This window comes from Arvicanthis niloticus, chromosome 4 (assembly GCF_011762505.2).
Source record: "Arvicanthis niloticus isolate mArvNil1 chromosome 4, mArvNil1.pat.X, whole genome shotgun sequence".
NCBI lineage: Eukaryota > Metazoa > Chordata > Mammalia > Rodentia > Muridae > Arvicanthis > Arvicanthis niloticus.
In genome coordinates, this window is record NC_047661.1 from 42,424,875 (window position 1) to 42,448,952 (window position 24,078).

Here is a 24,078-nt window from a genome sequence, read left to right on the forward strand (position 1 = left end):
CTTAAGGGAGGTGTAGGAAGTGGGGGTCAGAAGGAAAACATGGGATACATGGTCCTCAGACAAGCAGCAGGGATAGTTAGAGTTTCAGTGAGGCACTAGTATCTGTCTAGAGAAGCCAAGAAGTGGAGATGGTCATCTTGGCAGGCTATTAATATTACTATGTGCTATCATTTGTGAATTATTTGTACTAGAATTTCTCTTAGAGCAGCAAACAACTAAAACGTTTAGTGCATTTTAACATGTTAAATGTTAGCTTTGATTTGTTTTATGTTTATTCTCTCCTTCAATATGTAGTTTACTATAAATGATATTCCTTCAATATTTTTATTCAAGAATTAGTTTTTATTGACTTTACATCCTGATCACAGCACCCCTCTCTCCTCCCAGTCCCAACCTTTCCTACTTCCTTTCTCCATTGCCCCTCCCCTTCTCTTCAGAGATGGAAGACCCCCCTTTGGTACCACCCCAATTTAGGACATGTAGTCTCAGGAGGACTAGGCACAACCTCTACCACTGAGGTAGGGGAAATCCAATGTCAATGAAAAGAAACCAATACAACCCTTACTCCACATGTTAGGAGACCCACATGGAGACCAAGCTGCACATTTGCTATAGGGTGGTCTAGGTTCAGCCCCTGCATGCTCCCTGATTGGTGGCCCAATCTCTCTGAAACTTCATGGCTAGTTGACTTTGTAGGTTTTCTTGTGGTGTCCTTGACCCCTCCCTTCCAGCTTGGTCAACTAGTCTAAAGACTTCAGAGAGAGATGGCAAAGGTTCTATTTAGTTAACAAAAATGATGGACTGGGTGTTAGGTTTATCTTGTACTTTAACAATCACAACATGGTAATATAGTTAGTGTTAAATTAATATGTGAAAAAAAATTTTTATTGGACAAAAAAGGGGAGCAGCTGGTGGAAGCAGAGAGTGAGCAGCTGGTGGAAGCAGAGAGTTGGCAGTTGGTGGAAGCAGGGGAGTTGGCAGTTGGTGGAAGGAGAGAACGAAGAAGACCTTGAAGACCTTGAAGAAGACCACAAGTTGTTAAGAGCTCTATTAGCCGGGGAATAGTGTAGTTTAATGGTAAATCTGCTCAATCTAGGCATGCAGCATTCATTTGATATTTATTGACTCGTGTCTTTTCTTCTATGGACTTCCTATGGGCAAGAGATTTACCGCTACATCTACCCCCCAGTTTTTCATAAAACTCCCCGAGCTCCTCCTCATGTTTGGCCGTGGGTCTCTGCATTTGCTTCCATCTACTGCTCAATGAGCCTCTCAGGAGACAGGTATGCTAGGTTCCTGTTTGTAAGTATAGCAGAGTATCATTAATAGTGTCAGGAGTTGGCTCTCTCACATGGGATGGGGTCTCAAGTTGGTGCAGCCATTGGTTGGCTGGTCCTGCAGTCTCTGCTCCATCTTTATCACTGCACATTTTGTAGGCAGAACAGATTTTGGGTTAAAAGTTTTGTAGGTGGATTGATGTCTCCCTCCCTTCTCTGGAAGTCCTTTCTAGCTACAGGAGGTGGCCACTTTAGTCTCTATATATTCCCCTCTGATAGAAATCTCAGCAAGGGTCACTCCCATACACTCCCCATATCCTTCCCATTCCAGGACTCCAGCTTGTTGCCATAGATGCCCCTCATTGATTTCTATTCTCACTTCCAGCCCTTTCCCACCCTCATCCCCCTCCACACACACACTCTCTGTTCCCCTCCTCACTCTTTCTCCTACACAAATAATTGAACATCCAGGTAAGACAGAAGACCAAGTCACAGAAAAGCAAAGTAATAGCTTTATTTTAAGGAGCTTTTTATCAGGATGGGAGGGATCCTAAGCTGTATTCAGCTAAACAAACTCTGGATTGGGTACCTTTTCTGGTCCCTAGGTCCTCCCCTTTCCTATTTTGTTTATGTCTTCTCAAAAAAAAAATAAACTATCATCTGAGGGAAACCACATTCACTTTCCATGGCTATTTATGTCCTACATTCTCTCTCAACCTATAATTAATACTTAATGAAGATAAGCAATTTTCATCAAGTCTGACTGGATAGAAAGACCAATATTTTCCTCTTTCACAAATGAAACAAGCAGAGTGATGTTACTACAGCAAAGAAACCTATTAGTCAACCTTTCCTGATGTTCTTGCAATAGCTTAGTATCTAAGTGTAAGGGAAGATGCTCATATGATGAAATCTAATCAGTCAATGAGCTAATCATAGTTGAGATGAACAAAAAAGCTCAAGCTGCAGAAAAACACTAATGAAAATATTGGAGATGAGGATTAGATGAGTTAGATTGCCAATTAAATTCACAAGACTCGCTTAGCTTCCATTTCACAAAGTATGGTCAGCATTAAGAATAAGCACCAAACATGGCAAACAATCATATACACGCAGCAAAGTTACCAGGATGTCAGAAAACTAACATTGATTTTAATGTTTCATAGTGGAAATCCAGCTATTTATGAATTTATTTGTGTTGACAGGAACATGAGTTCTATCACCACAGGGAAGCAAACATGTCTGGAGGTCATCAACTCAGATAACTCCCTGGATATGTAGTCTCTGTGTGCACAATGCATCACCACATGAATTCAAAAGAATACTATAAATAATCATACCTGCAGCCTATTGTTTGCTGGGTACCATCCCTCCATTAAGAGGTATTGTCTATCAATGAATGCAACCCACTTTTAAGTTTTACCTTACAAAAGTTAAAGTAAATATTTAAGCTTTAGGAATAATTTGCAGTAAGATGTTAACCTTTTCCTGCAATACACAAACTGTTCTTTTGAAAAGAATTGTAAAAACTCCATGAGAAATAAATAATGAGAATAACTACCTTAATTTTCCTAGAACTGAGTGAAACAATTGGCCAGCACATGACAGCAAAAGCCATAGCACAAGTGTACTATAATGCTCAGTCCACACAAATGTCACTATAACTGTACTTTAACACACTTTCTTCTCATTTGTGGTTTCTTTTCTTTACTATTTATTAAAATTTTTCTCTTTTTTTTGAGACAGCATGCCACTATACAGCCATGGTTGTACTAGAATTAGCTATATAGACCATTTGGACCTTGGACTATCAGATTTGTGTACCTGGTTGCCTCTGGAGTACTGGAGAATAATGTGCCAACCTAGCTAGTCCTCAAGATTCCATTCATATCACAAACCTGTATTTCATCACATTTTGCCCTATCCTACCATTTTTGAATACTCAGAGTACACCTTTCCTGACAAACAATAATTAATGGCAATGATGAAGTGAATATCCCCATTTTAGCAATATTTCTAAGATTTAGAAGATGAAGTAACTTTCTCAAATGTATTCAGTAATCTTTATTCAAACTGAAATACAGTTTTACCCAAAACTCAAATTATTTTGTGTCCATTCATCATACAGTATTTCAAAATATAGCTATCAGATTAATTTTCTAACTGAAGCACTTTATAGCTTCATATACCTCTAATTTATAGATTTTCCTCTAACCAATGAATATACTTATTTCTTATTTTACATCCTAGCTGTAAAGCCACTGAACCAGTAGTGAATGATAGGGCTCCGTGAAATCCTTCCTCCAGGTGGTCATGAATAACTTGAACTCCAACATTTTTAAGTCGAGCTATGTAAATGAAACTATCATCTCTTAATAGATCATGTTCGCAAGTGAGGATATAAGTAAGTGGCAAATTCTGTAACCGGGAGTCATTGACTAGCAAAGGAAACAGCCTGGTATCCATAAGTGCTGGGTAGGAAACATTCAATTTTCCAAGAACTGGTTCAGTGTAAACATGGCTCTTTTTATATTTCTCAGGAAGAAAGTGACTCCAGTTAACAAACTTGAATAGATGTCTTGATTCTTCGGGCATGTGCTCATTTCTCAGTAAGGCCTGGATCAGTGATGAGTCTCTAGAAACATATAGAGATGCCACCTTGATCATCATCTCCCTGTGCAGGATTGGACCATGTTCATACTCTCGATGGGATGGCAGAGAGGTGTCAATCAACTGTAGGCCAGGGTATATCAAGGCTTGTGCCTTGATTCTATTTTTGAATTCTGGATCATCGCGTAGCTAGAAATATAATGAATACTAATGAGTCAATATCTTTCAAACAAAAGTATTGGCAGCTTTACTTTAATAGTCTGAGGTAAAATTAGTTTATTAATCTGAAACATTATCAGTGATTTTCTCATAAAATTTATTCATTTAGACATGAAAGTATGTCATTCTAATTTCATCTGTTCAGGAACAATGCACATTCTGTTTCTCACACATTTATTCACATATAACACGTAAACAGGAATATAAACAGGATGATCCCAAGCATCCTGGTAAAGATGACAGAAAAACTACAATGTATTTGTTGTTTGATTCTTTTAAGAGATTTAGCTTTTGTTGTTTGTAATGAAGCTTTGTCATGAATCTTAGGCTCCTCTAGTACGTAATGTCCTCTTGTCTCAGTCTCCCAATTGCTATAATAATAAGCATGTTACCATGTCTAGTTTCCCTAGAAGAATATTTGACCTGAGTAATATAATGAGGAAAATCTACAAATATAATGAAATACACTTTCCAATACTTACATATAAAGTAAAGTCTAATGGCACATGGCATGCTAAAGAAAGCACTTATCATTTATCTAAGTAGTGTGGCTATGATAACAGTGATAGATGAGACAGAAAATAATATATGAAAATCAGAAGATGAGAAAAGGATGTGGAATGTTGCATATAAAGTCTGTTTCTTATCAGAAATAAGAGGAGTCGTGAGTCTGCAACTACATTCCTTTGTTCCTGTGCACTCCAATTGGTAAACTTGAATGTCACCTGTGAGCATGAGAACCTCAACAGCACCGGCTTCTACAGCTGTTCTGAAACAGTGACTGTATCTGCTGCCAATCCTTGGGAAATTCCACGCCATGAGAAGTGCTCTCAAGTGTAGAGAGAAACTCTTGTGCAATGTATGAAAGCATCACTTGTCAATAAAATGCTGTTGGCCTATGAGCTTAGGCAGGAAATAAGTAGGTGGAAGTTCTGGTATAGAGAAAGGATTTCTGGAATAGAATCAGGTGCCATGAGATTTGCCCCGAACTCCGAGGAAGATGGTCACGTGAAACAGAGGAGAGGTAATTAACCATGTGGAGGTAGTTAGAATAGAGTAAGTGGGGTAGTTGAGCTGTGGCCTAGGCATTTATTCATATATGGTTAAGTCTCAGAGTCATTATTTCTGGAACTTGTGCATGGGTGGCAAAGCATGAGGATTTACTCAAGGCCATGACCTCATAAAAGCAAAGGACTTACACAAAATGAAAGAATTCTGTGAAAACCCCTTAGCTCATCACAAGGCTAACATCTGAACAATTTTAAATTGCAGAACAATAGAAGACAGTTTGTAGAAGTCAGGAAGAAAATGAAGAAATAAAAATTTCCTCAAGAGAATCTGTCTAGGTTCTTGTTACTTCCCAGTGGTTTTGGAATAGGAATTTTCTAAATAAAATGAAGCCTCTCAGAGGAGTAGAGAAAAATTCTTTAGTGAGCACAGTTTCAAAACGGAGGCAGAATTGTTACAGCTTCTTCATGTATATAAGCAGGGTTGCTGCCCCCAAATCATTTAGTAAACATGCTTGTTCCTGAAGAATACCAAAGTTATAAGGTAGTTGACCTTTTAATTTCATATTGAAATACAAAAGAAAATGAATAAAAAATTAGTCCAATCAGATGTGGAGTACACGGAAATGGCTCAGATCTTAGGCCCTGTAGAAGACCCAGTTTTAAAAAATAAGGTAGAGAAATATAGAAGAAGACACCCAATGTCAACCTCTGTATTCTACATGCATAATTATTCACATGAACATGCATATGCAAGTACATACATGTTTAAATGTGTGTACTAGTGTAAACCCATGTACACACACATATTAAATAAAACTATTGCACTTAACATAGAAAAAGGGTCAGCACAATAGTTCTCTAGGTAGTAGTTGAAAATTTCACATGCTCTAAATCAAAATAGTCTGGAATAAATGCCATGACACTACCCATCAGGGAGAGGGTCTGGGCTTCAAATTTAACTAGATCTGTGCTGTTCTGAACTACTAGACTCCTTCTTCTTCTAATGCCCACTGCACTAAAGGTAGTAAAATTTCATGGCACAAATACTGTCTTCACCTCTGAGTTCTCAGTTTTAAACTTTATTATAAAAAACTTTTCGAATAATAGCCATTACAAATATTCATTAATATCAGTATCATTTATTATACACTCCTAAATTTGGATCCTATTACACTAAAACAATTTCAGAATATCCTATGCCAAATCCCCTGTAGAGACTCTGGTGACCAAGTTTCCTTTCACCAAAGAGGACAGTTGCTGAATAGTTGGCAGTGTTGACATTTATCTAGGACGTTGAATACCTGATGAAGAACAGCAATAGATGGCTGAACCTTGGCAAGTCAGATGGGTTACACGGTTTAACTTGGCCCAAAGCATCTGACCTTTGAAGCACAGGAAGGAGACTTGGTGGCCACATATCTGCTTCTCACACAATCTTTTCACATATGACGGCCTCTTGTGACACCAACCTGGACTTTGTGGGAAGGGTGTCACCCTTCAACAGAATCAGAAGATGGCTTTATACTCTGTACAATGGATCCCACTGCCATGACTTTCCTACTATTCCTGCACAGGCTAGGAGTTGTTAAAGTCCCGTCTTCCCTTTAATTGCTTCTTGTCAGATAAATAGTCTCAGGGAAAGAGCAACTAATGCACTCATCAATGATAGTGATACAAAAATATTGATAATTTTTATATTTTATCTATAGAAACTCACTAAATTATGGATACAAAATCCATTATTGTAACGAATAGAGTGGTTCAAAAATAATGTTGCCTTTTCCCCCCTAATATTGACAGAGTGAGCCAGAGTCATTACAGTTTCCTAATACCTGGTTCTTGGGATGTTTGGGCAGGAGGCTCACAAGTTCAAGGCCAGCAGAAACTAAATAGCAATTCAGGGAATCTTATCAAAAGCTCATTTTGAAATCATTTAAGCTTAAAAGTAAAGTTTGCATAGTCCTATGGTAGCATACATGACTGGCAAGCATACTGCCCTGGATTCAATGCCCAGAACCTGGCCCCAACCTCTAAAAATGTAAGATTATAAAAGCCTTCCCTATCATTAGACAATAAAACCACATCTAAAGTAATACACAAAATGGAGAATCATACTTGTTTAATTTAAATTTCATATATAACAGTATAAAAGTAATGCAAACACACCTAAAACATATCTTCTTTTGTGTTAGGATTAAAACATAGATAACACATACAACATACCAGTTGAGTCACTGCTGCTGCCAAGGTACCCCCAGAACTGTCTCCCATAATGCAGACGCGAGAGGGATCCACTCTGTATTTTGCAAGAATATTTTCCTGGAGAAAGAACTTGGTCACCTGAACACAGTCTTCAAGGGCTGCTGGGAATGGATATTCGGGAGCAAGCCTGTACCTTTAGAAGTAAATCAAGCAAAACCACAACAAAACCCTTGTTAAAGTTATGCAAGGAAACATCTGACTCTCAACAAGCACTGAGATGTTGGCCCTACTTTGAATACAAAGTCTCACCAATTAAGTGTAGGTCACTGGTAATGTCTGTTTTAAAGTGACAAGTAGTTTGTGGGTAAAGATTTCAGATATTGGTTGTAGGGAAATGAGTGAGACAGAAGGTGTGTTCACCCTATGATGTCTGCATGTGTCAGTGGTCCTCAGTGCGTGCAATTTACAATCACTGACAGGAATACCCAGAAACTTTAAATTCAGAAAATATGAGAGTAAATTATCGACACATGGCTTTAATTATAAATGTATGTATGTACATACTCAACAAAAATGTAGAATTTCATATCTTAAATTGAAGATCAAAATTTAAATCAACATAGTCATAAAATATGCATATTTTAAGTATACCAAAGATTTTATTCAACTTTTTGAATTTTTTCATTAGACTAAGTACTAGTACATCATTTCATTCTCTGTTGTGTGTGTTCGGTCTTTGGACTACACCTCAATGGAGTTCACATTTTTAATTTTATCACCTTAATATTTGCTAGAATTAATGGATAATTCATATGCTTATATTAAACAGTGTCCAACATATGATCTTTATAGATATTTATATTTTACTCTGTCTTAAATATTTGAAAACCAGCAAAATGACTTAAAATATTAATATTCTTTAAAGTAAAGAACAGCCAAGTACTTAAAATCATGCAGAATTCATAAACAATGTACAATATATTATACCATTAAAAAAGCTTACTTAAAATGATAATGCATTAAATTTATCTAAAATATTACATGAAAAACATATTATTCTCATTGTTATAATTTATATATTTGTTAAAACCTTAAGCTTTTTTTTCTGGTTTCATTAACAAGTAATTATGAACAGGACAGAACTGAAGTCTCTAGTGGGTTCTACCGGCCTCTAACATATTCTCAACTATGAAATTCCTTACAGTGATTTTGTCTGAGGTCTGTAAGTCTGTAAAGTCTATTTCTACACCATGGCTATGGGATTGGCAAAATGTATAGTAAAGTCTTCATCCTTCTTATGAGAGTTTCAGTAATATAGAGGAAACTTGTTCATAAAGTAAAAAGAACTTTTTCATATTTTTGTATGTTATTGGAAATATTGGTAAAAGTTATGAGATAATAAGATATTGTTTTGATAATATGTTAAAATATTCAAACTTTCCTGACATTTTCACCTAAAAAAAAATGGAACCAAAACCAACAATAACCTTACATTGTTTTATAACCAGGTCAAATAAAACCCAACATCCCAAGAATATAATGAGTATACTCTTTAGGTATGTTATCTGCAGATAAAGTTAGCTACTTGTGAAACCTGGAAATTCATACTTCTGGAGATGTCATAGCTGAGAAAACAAAGATGCTTATTCTTCCGGCCTTATACTTGTATCTACAATTTTTAACATCATAGCAAATACTAATGCCTTTGAGGAGACATTGATATAAAAATTCTAAGAAAAAATATATAACAAAACTCCACAGGATATAGCTACTTGATGGCTAGGTAACAAGCTCTGAAAAAGTCAGGCCTATGTTATGTGGGTCCAGGATGTGGTAAAAAGCATTATTAATATTCTCTTACTCTATTCCTACAACAACAGCACCAAGCTTGTTCGACGTGAGTCTGTTCAGGATGTCATGATCTGTTACCTCTGAAACGAATGAAATAAACATAAATTGATGCACTCTAAATAGAAAATCAATTTACCCATGAATGTGATAAAAATGTGGATTGTGGTTAATTGATGGAATGCTGTAATCTCCAATTTTGTTGTTACATAGAGAAATACTCAGTTAGAATTTAGGAAATAGAAAAAATTGTCTGCAACTCATGACCACCATATTCCATTAAACTCTTGCTAGAAGAATTGAGAAATATGGAATTAAGTTGAAAATAACATTGTAGCTAGTGTTATAATTTTCACAAAGAAAGATATATTTACCATAGTTACTTTTTAAAGGAATTTTTCAACGAAGGGACATCAGCTTACTTAAAGCAAGATACACTTTTACTGTAATTAAAACAAATGAATTTTCCTTTGCCAAGGCTTACATTTTTATATAAGGTTATGTATATTTAATAAACTTAGAAGTAAACTTTATATTATCTTTCTATATAGAAAGGTAATTTAATTTTTATAAAATCAAGTAATAACATGGTCTTACATTTGTAGTTCCTTAAAAACATTAACTGTGGCTGAAATAAAGTTATAATCAACTTAAAATAATTAGAAAGGAGAGCAAATGAAAATGCGTTACTAAACTTCATAGGTAGCAATGTCAATAATTTTTTTAGATAGCAAAATATATTGATTCACCTAAAATGTATAAATTGCCATCCATCATGTTAGACATAAAAATACAATGACCATGAGGAAACAAATTAGAGAAAATTAATTTTTTTACTTAAGAAATAATAATTTTATGAGAAAATTTCAAAGTTCAGAGAAATATATGTAACCAAGTATAATTGAAGTATAAACTTAGAGTAGAGGCAGAAGGTGGGCAAAATTATAAAAATAGGAATGAAAGATCTATACTTCAGTATTCAACAAAAGGTTTATCACTAGGTGGTCAATATGTCTCAAATGTTTATCAATAATTCATGTAGCTATATTTTCAAATCACGGAACATGAGAAAGAAGATACCAGAAATTAAGTAATGGTGATGAGCCATTTGAATGAAGGAATGAAGATCAGAATGCAATCTAAATGATAAGCTACCACGTGTGGAAAGGAACAAGAAGACGCTCAGAATTCTGTGCCCAGAACATGTCATAAAGTGTAGATGAAACTGTAACACAGAGCACAGTGGTTACTACTGAGGGATATTTACCTTTCTTGTGTTCTTGGAAGATTTCTTTATTTCTCTGCTTACCGTTTGAGATAGTGATATGATGGTATCTGTTAAGGAATTCATACAATACACTAACAACCAGGTATGCAGACTAGTTTGCAGGTGAGTTGATTGGACTTAAGTCTAACAACAATGTTAGAGATGAGAAACAGCCCCTATCAACAGAATGGGTCTGGGGCTAGTCTGGAAACAAAGAATTGGAAACAAAGTCTCAGAAAATAAAGAATGATAAGGAAATAATTAGAACAACTGGGGGCTGAGAGAGGTCAAGGCAGGAAAGATACTGCACACTTAGGAATCAAAAAGGGGGTACAACTGCAGGTAGAAGAATCATGAATCAGGTGACAAATTGGAAGAAAATATAATTCCTAGGAAAGTAGAGACTCATCTTGACCAAATGAGTCTTATCCCAGGATGTAAGTAGAGAGTAATGCAGAAGGAATCAGTAAGATGCCAGTAAGTTTTGGACAGTGTAGAGAAGTAAGGAGAGAGGTGGACTGGGAGACACCAAACATATGCACTTATGTCCCAGAAGGAGCAGGTAAGGTTGGAAACAGGATGAAATTTAGAAATAACACTGGAGCAAAACAGGGGGCCTAACCACTTTTGAGAGGTAGCATTTTCCAGCAGCATGGAGAACATGCATAGGCTGCTCAACGGGATCCTTAATGCTCTGGTTTCTGCTCATAGGCCTGTTGCTTTCTCTCCTTTTTGTCAGACTTGAAAACATTTCTTAATCTATTTTTTTCCTCACTAAAACATGATGATAATACCTATCTGTGAAGGTACCTTCTCAGCAGAAGTATTTGAAATACCTTTCTGAAACATGCTCACTCAGTTGGCTGCCCAGCTTTGCATAGTGGAATAATTGCTTAATTTGAAATATTTACAGATTATGAAGAAAAAATACTGGATATTATAATTAAGTTACAGGTTCATTGAGGACAGGAGTGCTCTTACTTGTTTGTTACATGTGTTAACTACACAGCACAACATTCTAAAGCTTTTCTATGTAGTAACTCCATAAGTCATCAAGTCTAAAATTTGCTCTATCCCTCCTCGCTTATTCTGTCTTTCTGTTTGTTTCTGTCTCTCTGTCTTTCTGTCTGTCTCTGTCTCTGTCTCTCTGTCTCTCTGTCTCTGTCTCTCTCTCTCTCTCTCTCTCTCTCTCTCTCTGTTGTAGCAACTACACTCACCTCTGGACATAAATACAGAGGTTTAAGCAAGAAACTGATTTTTCTCAAAACTCAGGTTTATTTCATTTTTAGCATTTTAATACCAAGTTATGCTTTAATTTCTAAGCCTCAAATGTTATTGTTATATCACAGTCTACAACTTGAACAAATGTGGACTGCAGTATGACAATTATATTTCAGATCTAACAACTAAAGCGTTTGGTTCAGGTTAGTGTTTCATACAATTTATTTGGTTAGGTTATTTTATTCTGAATTCCAAGCACATCATTTACACTTCCAAGTCTAGGCTATCAATATGTTTATTTAAAAATAATATTTCCCTTTATTTCCCTATTATTTCTTATTTCTACATAATTGTTTTATAACCAAGCTGTAAATGAAGAACTATATGTGAGTCATGACCAATACATTCTAATGTATCTCTGCTAAGAAGTACATATTACCTAAGTCAACATTATGTTGAGAAAACTCTTTCAATACATACACTTATTTGAATATAAATATATGAACCACACACACATCAGAAATATACTTACTGCAACTTCCGAAGACAAAGATCCCACCATGAATGACAATAACAGCTGGTCTCTTTCTTTCAGACTTCCTCTTTGGCAAGTACAGACGAACAGGGATGTTACTGAAGTCTGTATCAATCACTGTAATGTTTTCATCTGAAACTGCTTGTGTAATGAAAAGTGATGTCACAGTTGAAAATATTCTTTCATATTTCATGAGACCTATGTTTTCAAGTAAAGTGGCCTATAAAAGCATGACAAAATTTTTAACCATTATACATTTTCATTTTAATAACAACAAATATGTAATGATAAAATATAATGTGATAATATTCTAGAAGACTGATTTTATTTTCTAGTAATATTTTGGTAGCATGGATATCTCAGAGTGTTCATCTGTACCAGACCAGCACAAGATTGAGTTCATGAACAAGTCATACAATGGAGGAAGAACAAACGAAAACCCATCTCTCCCCGAGGACATACTGGCAGTTATTGGCTATTGAGAAAGGAGACATAATTTTCTTTAATACCTGTTAGTATATTTACCCTTGCTCTAGTAATTCATCTCCCTGCAATTCTCATCAAGAAACTCTAATTAAACTCATTGGATTGCACAAAGGATCGAAGACATAAAAGTAGGAGGGCAATGTGTTAAGAAGATGGATTCCAGTAGGCTCATGAAGGGGCAAAAGAAGGAAATTCACCAGGTTAATGAATAAAACTGTCAAATAAATAAATAAGTAAATAAATAAATACTTGCAGATATTATATTTTGATACTGACCTGGGAACTGTATCCTTTCTAGTTGTTACAAGACTGGCAGTTGCTATGCATACTACCAGAGGAGGAATGTAATCACCAATCTTGACAAACTGTGAAGCTTGTGAACTACAATAGCCACTGGGCTGGCAAGACTTGCCTACTATTGTAATGGAGGTTTGAACATTATGGGTTAAACAATCACATTCTTATTGGATTTAAGCCCCATTACACCAGAGGAAACGTATACCTAATTCCATTGTTGGGGCAAGAATCTGTGGATATACAGATCATAGGCTATGGGGGGGGGGAACCTACTACTGCCACTCTGTTACGTGTACATAATATTAAACTAATTCCTAATAACTTACTCTTATAGCCATAGATGAATACATCTCTCAATCTTTATTACAGAAGCTTCTGTTTGTAGTAGGTTGTGATTGACAGAGAGATGCAATATGGACTCAACTCTAAATGGATCATCTATACTGCCTTCTCTTTTGCCAAGGCTCAGAGATCATTGCAGAAGAAGAGACTTAAAGACTATATAATCCAGAGAGACTGAATGAATTAAAAAAAACAAGAATAAGTTGAAGGGCCCAAGTGAGGATGCCTCAGTCCCACTTGGGAGAGAGAAAAAAAGCAACCACAAGGGGGGGGGGCAAGGATGGAGGGACCTGTGAGGAAAAGGGGGTGGGAAGGAGGGGACATGTTTTGGTATTGGGTGGGGGAAAAGGACTAAAGCCTCGAGGGCCAGCAGAAAGAATAGAAACAGTCAACCTCCAGAGGTAAGAGGTTGGAGGGACCCTGCAGAATGTACCAGAGACCTGGGATGTGAGAGACTCTCAGGACTCAAAAAGAATGACCCTATAAGAAATGACCTACAGTGAAAAGAGGGAACTTGTAGAGTCCACCTCCAGAAGAAAGGCAGGACATCGAGTGAGGGATGGGGTTGCTATCTCACAGTCAAAATTCTGACCCATAATTGTTCCTGTCTGATAGAACTGCAGGGATGGACATGGAGAAGAGCCTGAGGAAAACAGGGATCAGTAACAGGCCCAAAGTGGGATCCAGCTCAAGGGAAGGCCCCAAGGCCTAACACTATTACTGAGGCTACGGAGCACTCACAAAAAGGGACCTATCATGACTGCCCTCTGAAAGACCCAACAAGCAGCTGAGTCAGATTTAGATATTTGCAGCCAACCAGTGGACCTCTGTGGTTGAATTAGAGAAAAGCTGGAAGAATCTGAGGAGGAGGGTAACCCTGTAGGAGGACCAGCAGTCTCAATTAAACTGGACCCCCAATATCTCTCAGACACTGGATCATCAACCAGGCTGCATACACCAGCTGATATGAGGCCCCCAACACATATACAACAGAGGATTGCTGGGTCTGAATAGAGGCAGAGAATATGCACCTAACCCCCAGGAGACTGGAGGCTCTATGGAGTTTAGAGGTATGGTGTGTGTGTGAGGGGACATCCTCCTGGAGACAAGAGGGCAGGGAGGAGGTGTGGAATGTGGAACAGCCTGAGGGATGGACCTGGAGGGAGATAAAATGTGGATTGTAAAAAAGAAAGAAAGAAAGAAAGAAAGAAAGAAAGAAAGAAAGAAAGAGAAAACAAAAAGAAATAATAATAAAATAATAAGAAAAAAATAAAGTTAAAAACCACCACCACCACCACCCAGTGTTCTACAGACGGTAGCTGAATGTGAAACCAATGATGGTGACAGCATGCACAGGCCCAGGAAATTCAAGTCACACCAAATCCCATCTTGGTAGACAGAAATGGACATGATGTCTTACCCCTAGGTAAGGAGCTATTGGAAATTTTAGCTGCTCAGAGAGAAGAGTCAGTATTTTTTTAAATTTTTTAAAATTTTATTTAATATTTTATTTACATTTAAGATGCCATCCCCTTTACCCATTTCCCCTCCCTAGAAAACCCCTGTCCCATGCCCCCCTTTCCTTTTTGCTTTTATACATTTTTTTTTAGTGTTAAGCAGAGGATTTATAAGTTTGGTAATGCTCAATCAGAGGCGTAACCCAATACCCAACCTAGATATAAAAACCATCTTTGACTGGTGGAGACCTGTGAACATCTGCTCCATGCCCCCTCTCTCTTTCTCTTTCTCATCACCTAGCTTCTCTCCTTCATCTTCTCTCCTTACTCCATCTCTTCCTCTCAATACTCCTTCCCACTTAGCTCCTCCTACATATCACTCTTCCTGTTAAAGTAAAACTTTTCTCTCAAAATACAATTAGAGAATACTTATTCCTAATTGTACCAGTGAGGTACAAGATAGTCCTAATACCCGGTCCATCATTTTGTTGACTAACCAGAATCTCTTCTAACTAAAACATTTACTTTTGATCCTGGCTTGCTTTTTTTTTTTTTGGCTTTAGAATGAATGTCAGCTGAAAACCATCTACTCAGATCTTTTCTCTCAAAGTAAATAGCCAGGATTGGCTATGAGACTATAGGTCTTCAACCCCGTCATAAATCCAGAATGACTGAGTTAACTGAAATTTTGGGACGCACTAAACATAGCTTCTAAAACTTAGCCAATTAATAGAGACCGCTGAACACCTGAAAAGCCCCTATACTACCGAACTTTGGAGCATCAAATCTTCAGCCTTCTGGCCCAGAGTCATCTGACAGACCTTAGTGATGCAGGATTATTAAGGGCTGATTACTCTGTCTTGGCAGATATAATTAGTTGACTATTCTGCATGTGTGTCCTTTTCTGGACAGCAATTTGTCTGTAGATGGAAAGAGGCAATTCTTGCCTAGTGGCTGTCACCACACAATTTGAGTAACTCCAAGGATGCTCAATTTCTTCTTAGAATTCACGACAGGAAGCTGTCAGGAGCAGACATGTCTCTAATCAGAATGGACATGAATATATAAATATTTGTAGCGTCAATTCTATGGACTGCTGATGTTTTGAAAACCAACTATCCATGTAAGGTAACCTGGACTGTTGTCTGTTCACTCCTCTCAGCTATTTCTAAATAAAATATGGGAAACCTCCTAACAATAAACTCAAAGCCATGAATTTGCTATAGTCCCTTAACTCATAGGTTAACTGTCCCAAATCAGTTAAAAAAGTTAAAGAAGGACTGGGTCTAGGCCTTGTATTCCTAAATGTGTTATACAGGCACAATGCCCATGAGAGTATCAATATTCACCTCACTTTTATATGAATAAGAAGCTCGTACCAATGAAAACATTAAATTAGAAATCAAAGTAAATTTTGTACCATTTAAGAAATTATAACTTCATCTTGATAATAATTATACAGATTTCTACCAATAGGTTATGGCTATGCAATAAGTCTTAGCTAATCCTCTCTGTTCCAACAAAACCACTACTTTTCCCTAGAAAGACAGACCATTATTAACTACATTAGTCCCCAAGCCCAGGGAATAGGGACGCTGAGAGTCAGTTTTTTAAAAGGTTTTGGCTTCTGGTATATCACCCTCTCTCCAGTTGACAGACATACATCCAAGAGTACTCAGGCAGTACAGATTGGACATGATTAGTAGGAGAAAAAAGAAAACAAGTTAGGAAATTTTCGATGACTAAGTAAAGAGTTTCAAGACTGCTAAGAACATAATTGTACACAATTCTCAAAGAATTAGTAAAACAGAAAATGCATAAAGTATAAATAAAAAATAACTTAGGTATGACATGTTTGGAAATAACAGTAATTTCATATAATGCCACCAAATTTTCAAGTATTTTTGCATAGGTATAATTTAACTAAAATTTCGTCTAAAACAAAAGCTATCTGTAATGTGGTATTTTATATATATTCCAATATTTTATTTTTATTTAGTTTGTCACTCGATTTAGTATTATAAAATTCTCTCTCCCTTTGTCTCTGTGTGTATGTGAAACATGTCAACCATGTGTGCTTATGGAAGTCAGACTGTGGTGTTCGTCCTTATCTTTTAGCCTTGTTTAAGTCCAGTTACTGTAGAGATCTATATCTAAATCTAAATCCCTATCTATCTATCTATCTATCTATCTATCTATCTATCTATCTATCTGCCAAACTTCCCAGGAGCTTCCAGTGAGTCTCCTGTCTTTCCCTCCCCTCCCACTGGAGGAAATCCATGCTACCACATTCAGCTGGTTGTGAGTTCTGGAGACCTGAATGCAGATCCTCATTATGGCACAGCAAGGGGTTTTGCCCATTATGCAATCTTTGTTATCTCTAATTTAGTTGAATATTTTAATACGTTATGCAGTTACTATATTAATAATAGTTTATGACCCTCATTTTCAGCTACAAAACGGCTTCTTCTCTTTTCCTTAAAATCCCTTCAAGAGGGGAAAAACCTCAAACAATGGGCATAGGGAAACTTTTCTGAACAGAACACCAATGGCTTACATTCTAAGATCAAGAATGGACAAATGTCACTCAGGAAGTTGCAAATCTTCTGTAAGGCAAAAAACACTGTCAATAGGACAAAATGGCAACCAACATATTGGGAAAAGATCTTTACCAATCTCACATCTGATAGAGGGCTAATATTAAATATATACAAAGAACTCAAGAAGTTAGACTCCAGAGAACCAAATAACCCTATTTAAAAATGAGGAACATTTGTTTTATGTGGAGGTCCTTGATCCACTTGGACTTGAGCTTTGTAGAAGGAGATAAGAATGGATCAATTTGTATTCTTTTACATGCTGACCTTCAGTTGAACCAGCACCATTTGTTAAAAATGCTGTCTTTTTTCCACTGGACAGTTTTAGCTCCTTTGTCAAAGATCAAGTGAACATAGGTTTGCAGGTTCATTTCTGAGTCTTCAATTCTATTTCACTGATCTTTCTGCCTGTCTCTGTACCAATACCATGCAGTTTTTAATCACTATTGTTCCGTAGTACAGCTTGAGATCCAGGATAGTGATTTCCCTCAGAAGTTTTTTTATTGTTGAGAATAGTTTTCACTATTTTGGGTTTTTTGTTATTCCAAATGAATTTGCAAATTGCTCTTTTTATCTCTATGAAGAATTGATTTGGAATTTTGACGGGGATTGCATTGAATCTGTAGATTGCTTTTGGCAAGATGGCCATTTTTACTACATTAATCCTGCCAATCCACGAGCATGGGAGATCTTTCCATCTTCTGAGATCTTCTTCGATTTCTTACTTCAGAGACTTGAAGTCTTTGTCATACAGATGTTCACTTGCTTGGTTAGATTCACACCAAGCTATTTTATATTATTTGTGACTATTGTGTCAGCCGTTTTCTGAGAGGCTCTGCCAGATCCTGACCAGTATAGATGTGGATGCTGTCAGACAACCATCAGACTGAGCACATGGACCTTAATGGAGGAGTTAGGGGAAGGACTGAAGGAGCTGAAAGGCCTTATCTCACATCAGTGGGAGGGGAGGTTCTTGGTCCTGTGAAGATTTGATGCCCCAGTGTAGAGGAATACTAGGGTGGTGAGTGGGGAGTGGGTAGATGGATAGGGGAGCACCCTCATAGAAGCAGTGTAAGGGGGATGGGATAGAAGGTTTGCAGAGGGAAAACTGGGAAATGGGATAACATTTGAAATGTAAATAAATAAAATATCAAATTAAAAAAATACAGTGCAGTTTAAACAATAGTCTGAGTGGGTCTAAACCCAATGTCACACTGTTCACTTCATTGTTGAAATTTCAATAAGCAGCTGAATTCAACTGGACACAATTGAAAAACAGAATGGCAAAATTGGATGAAACTCATTTTAGACTGTTGGCACAGGGGAGTTTATCAAAAAGCCTTAATAATCCTTTGGGGAATATTTCATTCCTTGTCAATTCTAAATTTAAATGTAAATATCTAAAAGTTTTGTTGTACTATTTTATACTTGATTTCAAATAATGTCTCAAGATATAGCATTGGTTACTCATCATTTCCATGATAAGTATATGTATTTTTGTTTAAATAATTATTTATGACTTGTCATAAATAAATGGACTTAACTATAAGAGAAAGAAAGAAAAAAAGGAAGACACAACAGAAACCAAGGAAATCCCAAAATCATCAGATCATACTACAAAAGCCTGTACTCAACAAAACTGGACAATCTGGATGAAATGGAAAATTTTATAGACAGATACCAGGTACCAAAATTTAATTAGGATCCAGATTAACTGTTTAAACAGTCCAATAACCCCTAAAGAAATAGAAGTAGTCATTAAAACTCTCCCAACGAAAAACAGCCCAGGACCAGATGGGTTTAGTGAAGAATTCTATCAGACCTTCAATACTCTTTAATCTATTCCGCAAAATAGAAACAGAAGGAACACTATCCAATTCATTCTATGAAGCCATAAATATGCTCATACTAAACCACACAAAGATGCAATAAAGAAAGAGAACTTCAGACCAATTTCACTTATGAATATTGATGTAAAAATACTCAACAAAATTCTCACAAACTGAATTCAAGAACACATCAAAACAATCATTCTTCATGATTAAGTAGGGTCTGTGCCCAGAGTTGATCCTGTGCCACAGTACTCCATAACCAAATACCCCCAGGAGAGAGCAGGACTCCTGGGAAGGCTGATAAGCCTGTGATCACAGGTAAGACCACCACTTCTGCTCAAATTCCTGGCCCAAGAGGGACATGCCCAGAGCCATCATGACACAGGAACCTAGGAACAGCCAGGGACAGGATCCTTCCAGTCTCCATCTACACCCTTGAGCTGACCCTGTGCCATAGCCCTCCATACCCAAATTCCTCCCAGAGAAAACTGGTCTCCCAGGAGTATTGAAACACAGGCTTGCAGGAGGGCCAGACCACAGTGAGAAACAGCAAGACTAGCTAACACCACAGATAACTAGATGGTGAGAGGCAAGGACAAGAACATAAGCAACAAAAAATAAGGCTACTTGGCACCATCAGAATCTAACTCTCTTACCACAGCAAGCCCTGGATACCCCATCACACCAGAAAAGCAAGACTCTGATTTAAAAATCACATCTCATGATGATGATGGAGGACTTTAAAAAGGAAATAAATAACTCCCTTAAATAAATACAGGAGAACACAGGTAAACAGCTAGAAGCCCTTAAAGAGGGAACAAAACCCCTTAAAGAATTACAGGGAAACACAACCAAACAGGTGAAGGAATTGAACAGAACCATCCAGGATCTAAAAATGGAAATAGAAACAATAAAGAAATCACAATGAGAGGCAACCCTGGAGATAGAAAATTGAGGAAAGAGATCAGGAGTCATAGATGCAAGCATCAATGACAGAATACAAGAGATAGAAAAGAGAATCTCAGCTGCAGAAGATACCACAGAAAACATTGACATAACAGTCAAAGAAAATGCAAAATGCATAAAGCTTCTAACCCAGAAAATCCAGGACACAATGAGAAGACCAAACCTAAGGATAATAGTTATAGAAGAAAGTGAAAATTCCCAACTTAAAAGGCCAGTAAATATCTTCAACAAAATTATAGGAGAAAAATTCACTAACTTAAAGAATGAGATGCCCAGGAATATACAAGAAGCCTACAGAACTCCACATAGACTAGACCAGAAAAGAAATTTTTCCCGTCACATAATAATCAAAATACCATATGCACAAAACAAAGAAAGAATATTAAAAAGCAGTAAGGGAAAAAGATCAAGAAACATATAAAGGAAGACCTATAAGAATTACACCACACTTCTCATCAGAGACTATAAAAGCCATAAGATCCTAGGCAGATGTCATACAGACCAAAAGAGAACAGAAAGAGTTCTCTGGGTAGAGTAGCCCAGGCTACTATACCCAGCAAAACTCTCAATAAATATTGATGGAGAAACCAAGATATTCCATGACAAAACCAAATTTACACAATATCTTTCCACAAACCCAGCATTTCAAAGAATAATTGATAAAAAAACTCCAACACAAGGAGGGAAATTACACCCTAGAAAAAGCAAGAAAGTAATCTTTTTTCAACAAACCCTAAAGAAGATAGCGACACAAACATAATTCTACCTCTAACAACAAAAATAACAGGAAGCAAAAATCACTTTTCCTTAACATCTATTAACATTAATGGACTCAATTCCACAATAAAAAGATATAGACTAACAGACTGGATACATAAGCAGGACCCAGCATTTGTCTGTATTCAGGAAACACAATACAGTGTCAAAGACAGACACTATCTCACAAGTAAAGAGATAGAAAACAATTTTCCAAGGAAATGGTCCCAAGAAATAAGTTCGAGTATCCATTGTTTTTTTGTTTGTTTGTTTTATTTTGTATTGTTTTGTTTTGTTTCGAGACAGGATTTCTCTGTGTAGTCCTGGTTGTCCTGGAACTCACTCTGTAGTCCAGGCTGGCTTCAAACTCAGAAATCCGGATTAAAGGCGTGTGTCACCACTGCCCGGTTGGAGTATCCATTCTAATATCAAATAAAATCAACTTTCAAAGAAAAATTATCAAAAAGTAAAAGGAAGGACACTTCATACTCATCAAAGGAAAAAATCTACCAAGAAAAATTCTTAATTCTGAACATCTATGTACCAAATGCAAGAGCACTGACATTCAAAAAAAAAAAAAAAAAACTTTACTGAGGCTCAAAGCACAAATTGCACTTCACATAATAATAGTCGGAGACTTCAACACCCCACTCTCATCAATGAATAGATTATGGAAACACAACCTAAACAAAGAAACATTGAAACTAACAGAAGTTATGAACCAATTGGATTTAACAGATATCTATAGAGTATTTCATCCTAAAACAAAAGAATATATTTTCTTCTCAGCACCTCATAGTACCTTCTCCAAAATTGACCATATAATCATTCACAAAACAGGCCTCAACAGATACAAGAAGATTGAAATAATCCCATGCATACTATCAGGTCACCACAGACTAAGGCCAGTCTTCAATAGCATCAAAAGCAACAGAAAGCCCACATATACATGGAAGTTGAACAATATCTTACTCAATGATAACTTGGTCATGGAAGAAATAAAGAAAGAAATGAAAGACTTTTTAGAATTTAATGAAAATGAAAGCACAATATACTCAGACTTATCAGATACAATGAAACCAATGCTAAGCGGAAAACTCCGCTCTGAGTGCCTCCAAAAAGAACACTACCAGTTTAACACTACCCCTGAAAGCTCTAAAACAAAAAGAAGCAAATACAGCTAAAAGGATTATATGGCAGGAAATAATCAAACTCAGAGCTGAAATCAACCAAGTAGAAAGAAAAAGAACTATACAAGGAATCAACAGAACCAGGAGCTGATTCTTTAAGAATATCAACAAGATAGATAAACCCTTAGCCAGGCTAACCAGAGGGCACATAGACATTATCTAAATTGACAAAATCAGAAATGAAAATGGAGATATGACAACAGAGACTTGAAAACTATTCTCAACAATAAAAGAACTTCTGGGGGAACCACCATCTCGGATCTCAAGCTGTATTACAGAGCAATAGTGATAAAAAAAACTGCATGGTGTTGGCACAGAGACAAGCAAGTAGATCAATAGAACAGAATTGAAGACTCCAGAAAGGAGTTAAAAACCATTCAGTGGAAAAAAGACAGCATTTTCAACAAATGGTGCTAGTTCAACTGGAGGTCAGCATGTAGAAGAATGCAAATCAATCCATTCTTACCTCCTTGTATAAAGCTTGAGTCCAAGTTGATCAAGAACTTCCATATAAAACCAGAAAAAAAGAAAGAAAAACAAAAATCAAAACAAGAATACAAAGACCCCCCCAAAATCAACAAAACAAACAAAAAACATAACAAAAAATTGACCAACCGACCAACAACAAAACAGCAACAAAAAAACTCGAATTCACTTTCAAACATTTTGAATTAAAAGAAGTTTCAAATATACTTATAAAATGGCACCCCAATTCGCCATTTAAAATATATTACCATATGTGAAGCCAGTTTTATAAGAGTATCCACATATCTCACTTTCCAGGGTTCTTCAATGTTCTCTGGAATGGGTGAATAAAAGCAATAAGCAAATAAAATACAAGAAAATCCAAAGCACAGAGTCTTGTACCCCATGATAAATCTCCTGTGAACCTGTGTGCTGTAATAGTGAACGGCGTCCAATATATGGAGATGTAAGACAAAAGTAGGTTAACTCACTGTGTGAGGTACAAAGATGGTATTAGCAATAGTGACGTACAATTGAGTTCTAAGATCTGTTGAAACTGGTTATGCAAGTGTGAAACTTTGTGGAACACATTTTACTACAGAATGTCTGGTAAAGTATGCAGCAGTGGCAAAAAATAAAATACCTTATGAGAGCAGTGAGTTCCTATTTTACCACATAATACCAGATGAGCAGAAGAATTTAGGAACCTAATTAGGGTACACTAAAAAAAAGGACCAAGAAATTTCTTTGTTCTATTGACATTTGCAAAGAGTAGTGGAGACAGTGTGAAAGCAACATAAAATGTTAGGTAACATTTGATCAACATGAAGAAGCTAACGCCCACAGCACAGGTCATTCACAAAATTTCAATGAAATGAAATTGCTATTCTTTTCCAGCTTACAAACCAATTAATCTAATACTTAGATTTGTACGTAGCTCACCACATGTTAAACTTAAAGCTTGTAGATTCATATAATTACTTGTACAATCATGGAAACACCACACTTTGATTAAACAAATACTTGTTACGCCATATATTCAGGTTAAATGAAAAATTTTAAAAATTGAGTAAGACTTGGCATCATCTGTTTCCCTGTGAAAATTTTTCTTTCTTTTTCTTAACCACGTTCTACCAGCTCTTTCATAGAATACCTACCTCAGGTGAGGGCTCTCCCACCTTTCTCATTAACTTGTGGGGCAGAAGCCTTTCCTGGAACTCTTACTCCTCTTATGTTGTAATATTAATGCAACCTTGCTTTGGTGTCCATCTGAACACCAGAACATCAGGGTCAAAAGTCATTCTCCAACTTGGAGAACTAAGAGGTATGAATCATGGATGGAAGAGGTTAGGGAGGCTGCAAACAAGTTGAACAGAGCAACCCTGCAGGTGCATCCTGGAAGCATCAACCCACTATTTATTTGGCATGTTCTTCCTACCCTCTCTCCTCTGAGGTGCATAGAATTCACATGGAATTCAATCAACTTTATCCTCCCTACCAT

The 24,078-nt window shown here is 36.6% G+C and overlaps 1 protein-coding gene across 4 annotated transcripts; it reads right to left on the reverse strand.

Moving 5' to 3' along the window:
• Window positions 1-1,811: 1,811 nt before the first annotated feature.
• On the reverse strand, window positions 1,812-23,800 carry LOC117707903 (arylacetamide deacetylase-like 2). 4 transcript variants are annotated; one of them, XM_076932085.1, is made up of 7 exons: window positions 23,735-23,800; window positions 22,847-22,911; window positions 22,579-22,615; window positions 12,187-12,327; window positions 9,180-9,249; window positions 7,340-7,511; window positions 1,812-4,076 (listed from the first exon to the last, which is right to left on the reverse strand). In XM_076932085.1, the coding sequence occupies exons 2-7, from the start codon at window positions 22,847-22,849 to the stop codon at window positions 3,474-3,476; spliced, it is 1,026 nt and encodes a 341-aa protein (XP_076788200.1). In that variant the 5' UTR covers window positions 22,850-22,911; window positions 23,735-23,800; the 3' UTR covers window positions 1,812-3,473. The 4 variants fall into 4 exon arrangements, with proteins under 4 accessions (XP_076788200.1, XP_076788199.1, XP_076788198.1 ...); XM_076932084.1 differs by lacking the exon at window positions 22,579-22,615 and having other exon boundaries at window positions 12,187-12,409; XM_076932083.1 differs by lacking the exon at window positions 23,735-23,800 and having other exon boundaries at window positions 22,847-23,022.
• Between the last annotated feature and the right edge of the window lie 278 nt (window positions 23,801-24,078).

Coding starts and splice junctions, on each gene's coding strand:
- LOC117707903 (XM_034501490.2), bottom strand. CDS start 22,984: ATGGGGTACAAGACTCTGTGCTTTGGATTTTCTTGTATTTTATTTGCT. Junction 12,410..22,846: donor TAAAACTGGCTTCACATATG/GTAATATATTTT, acceptor ATGCTTTTATAG/GCCACTTTACTTGAAAACAT. Junction 7,512..9,179: donor GCTGTTGTTGTAGGAATAGA/GTAAGAGAATAT, acceptor TTACTTCTAAAG/GTACAGGCTTGCTCCCGAAT.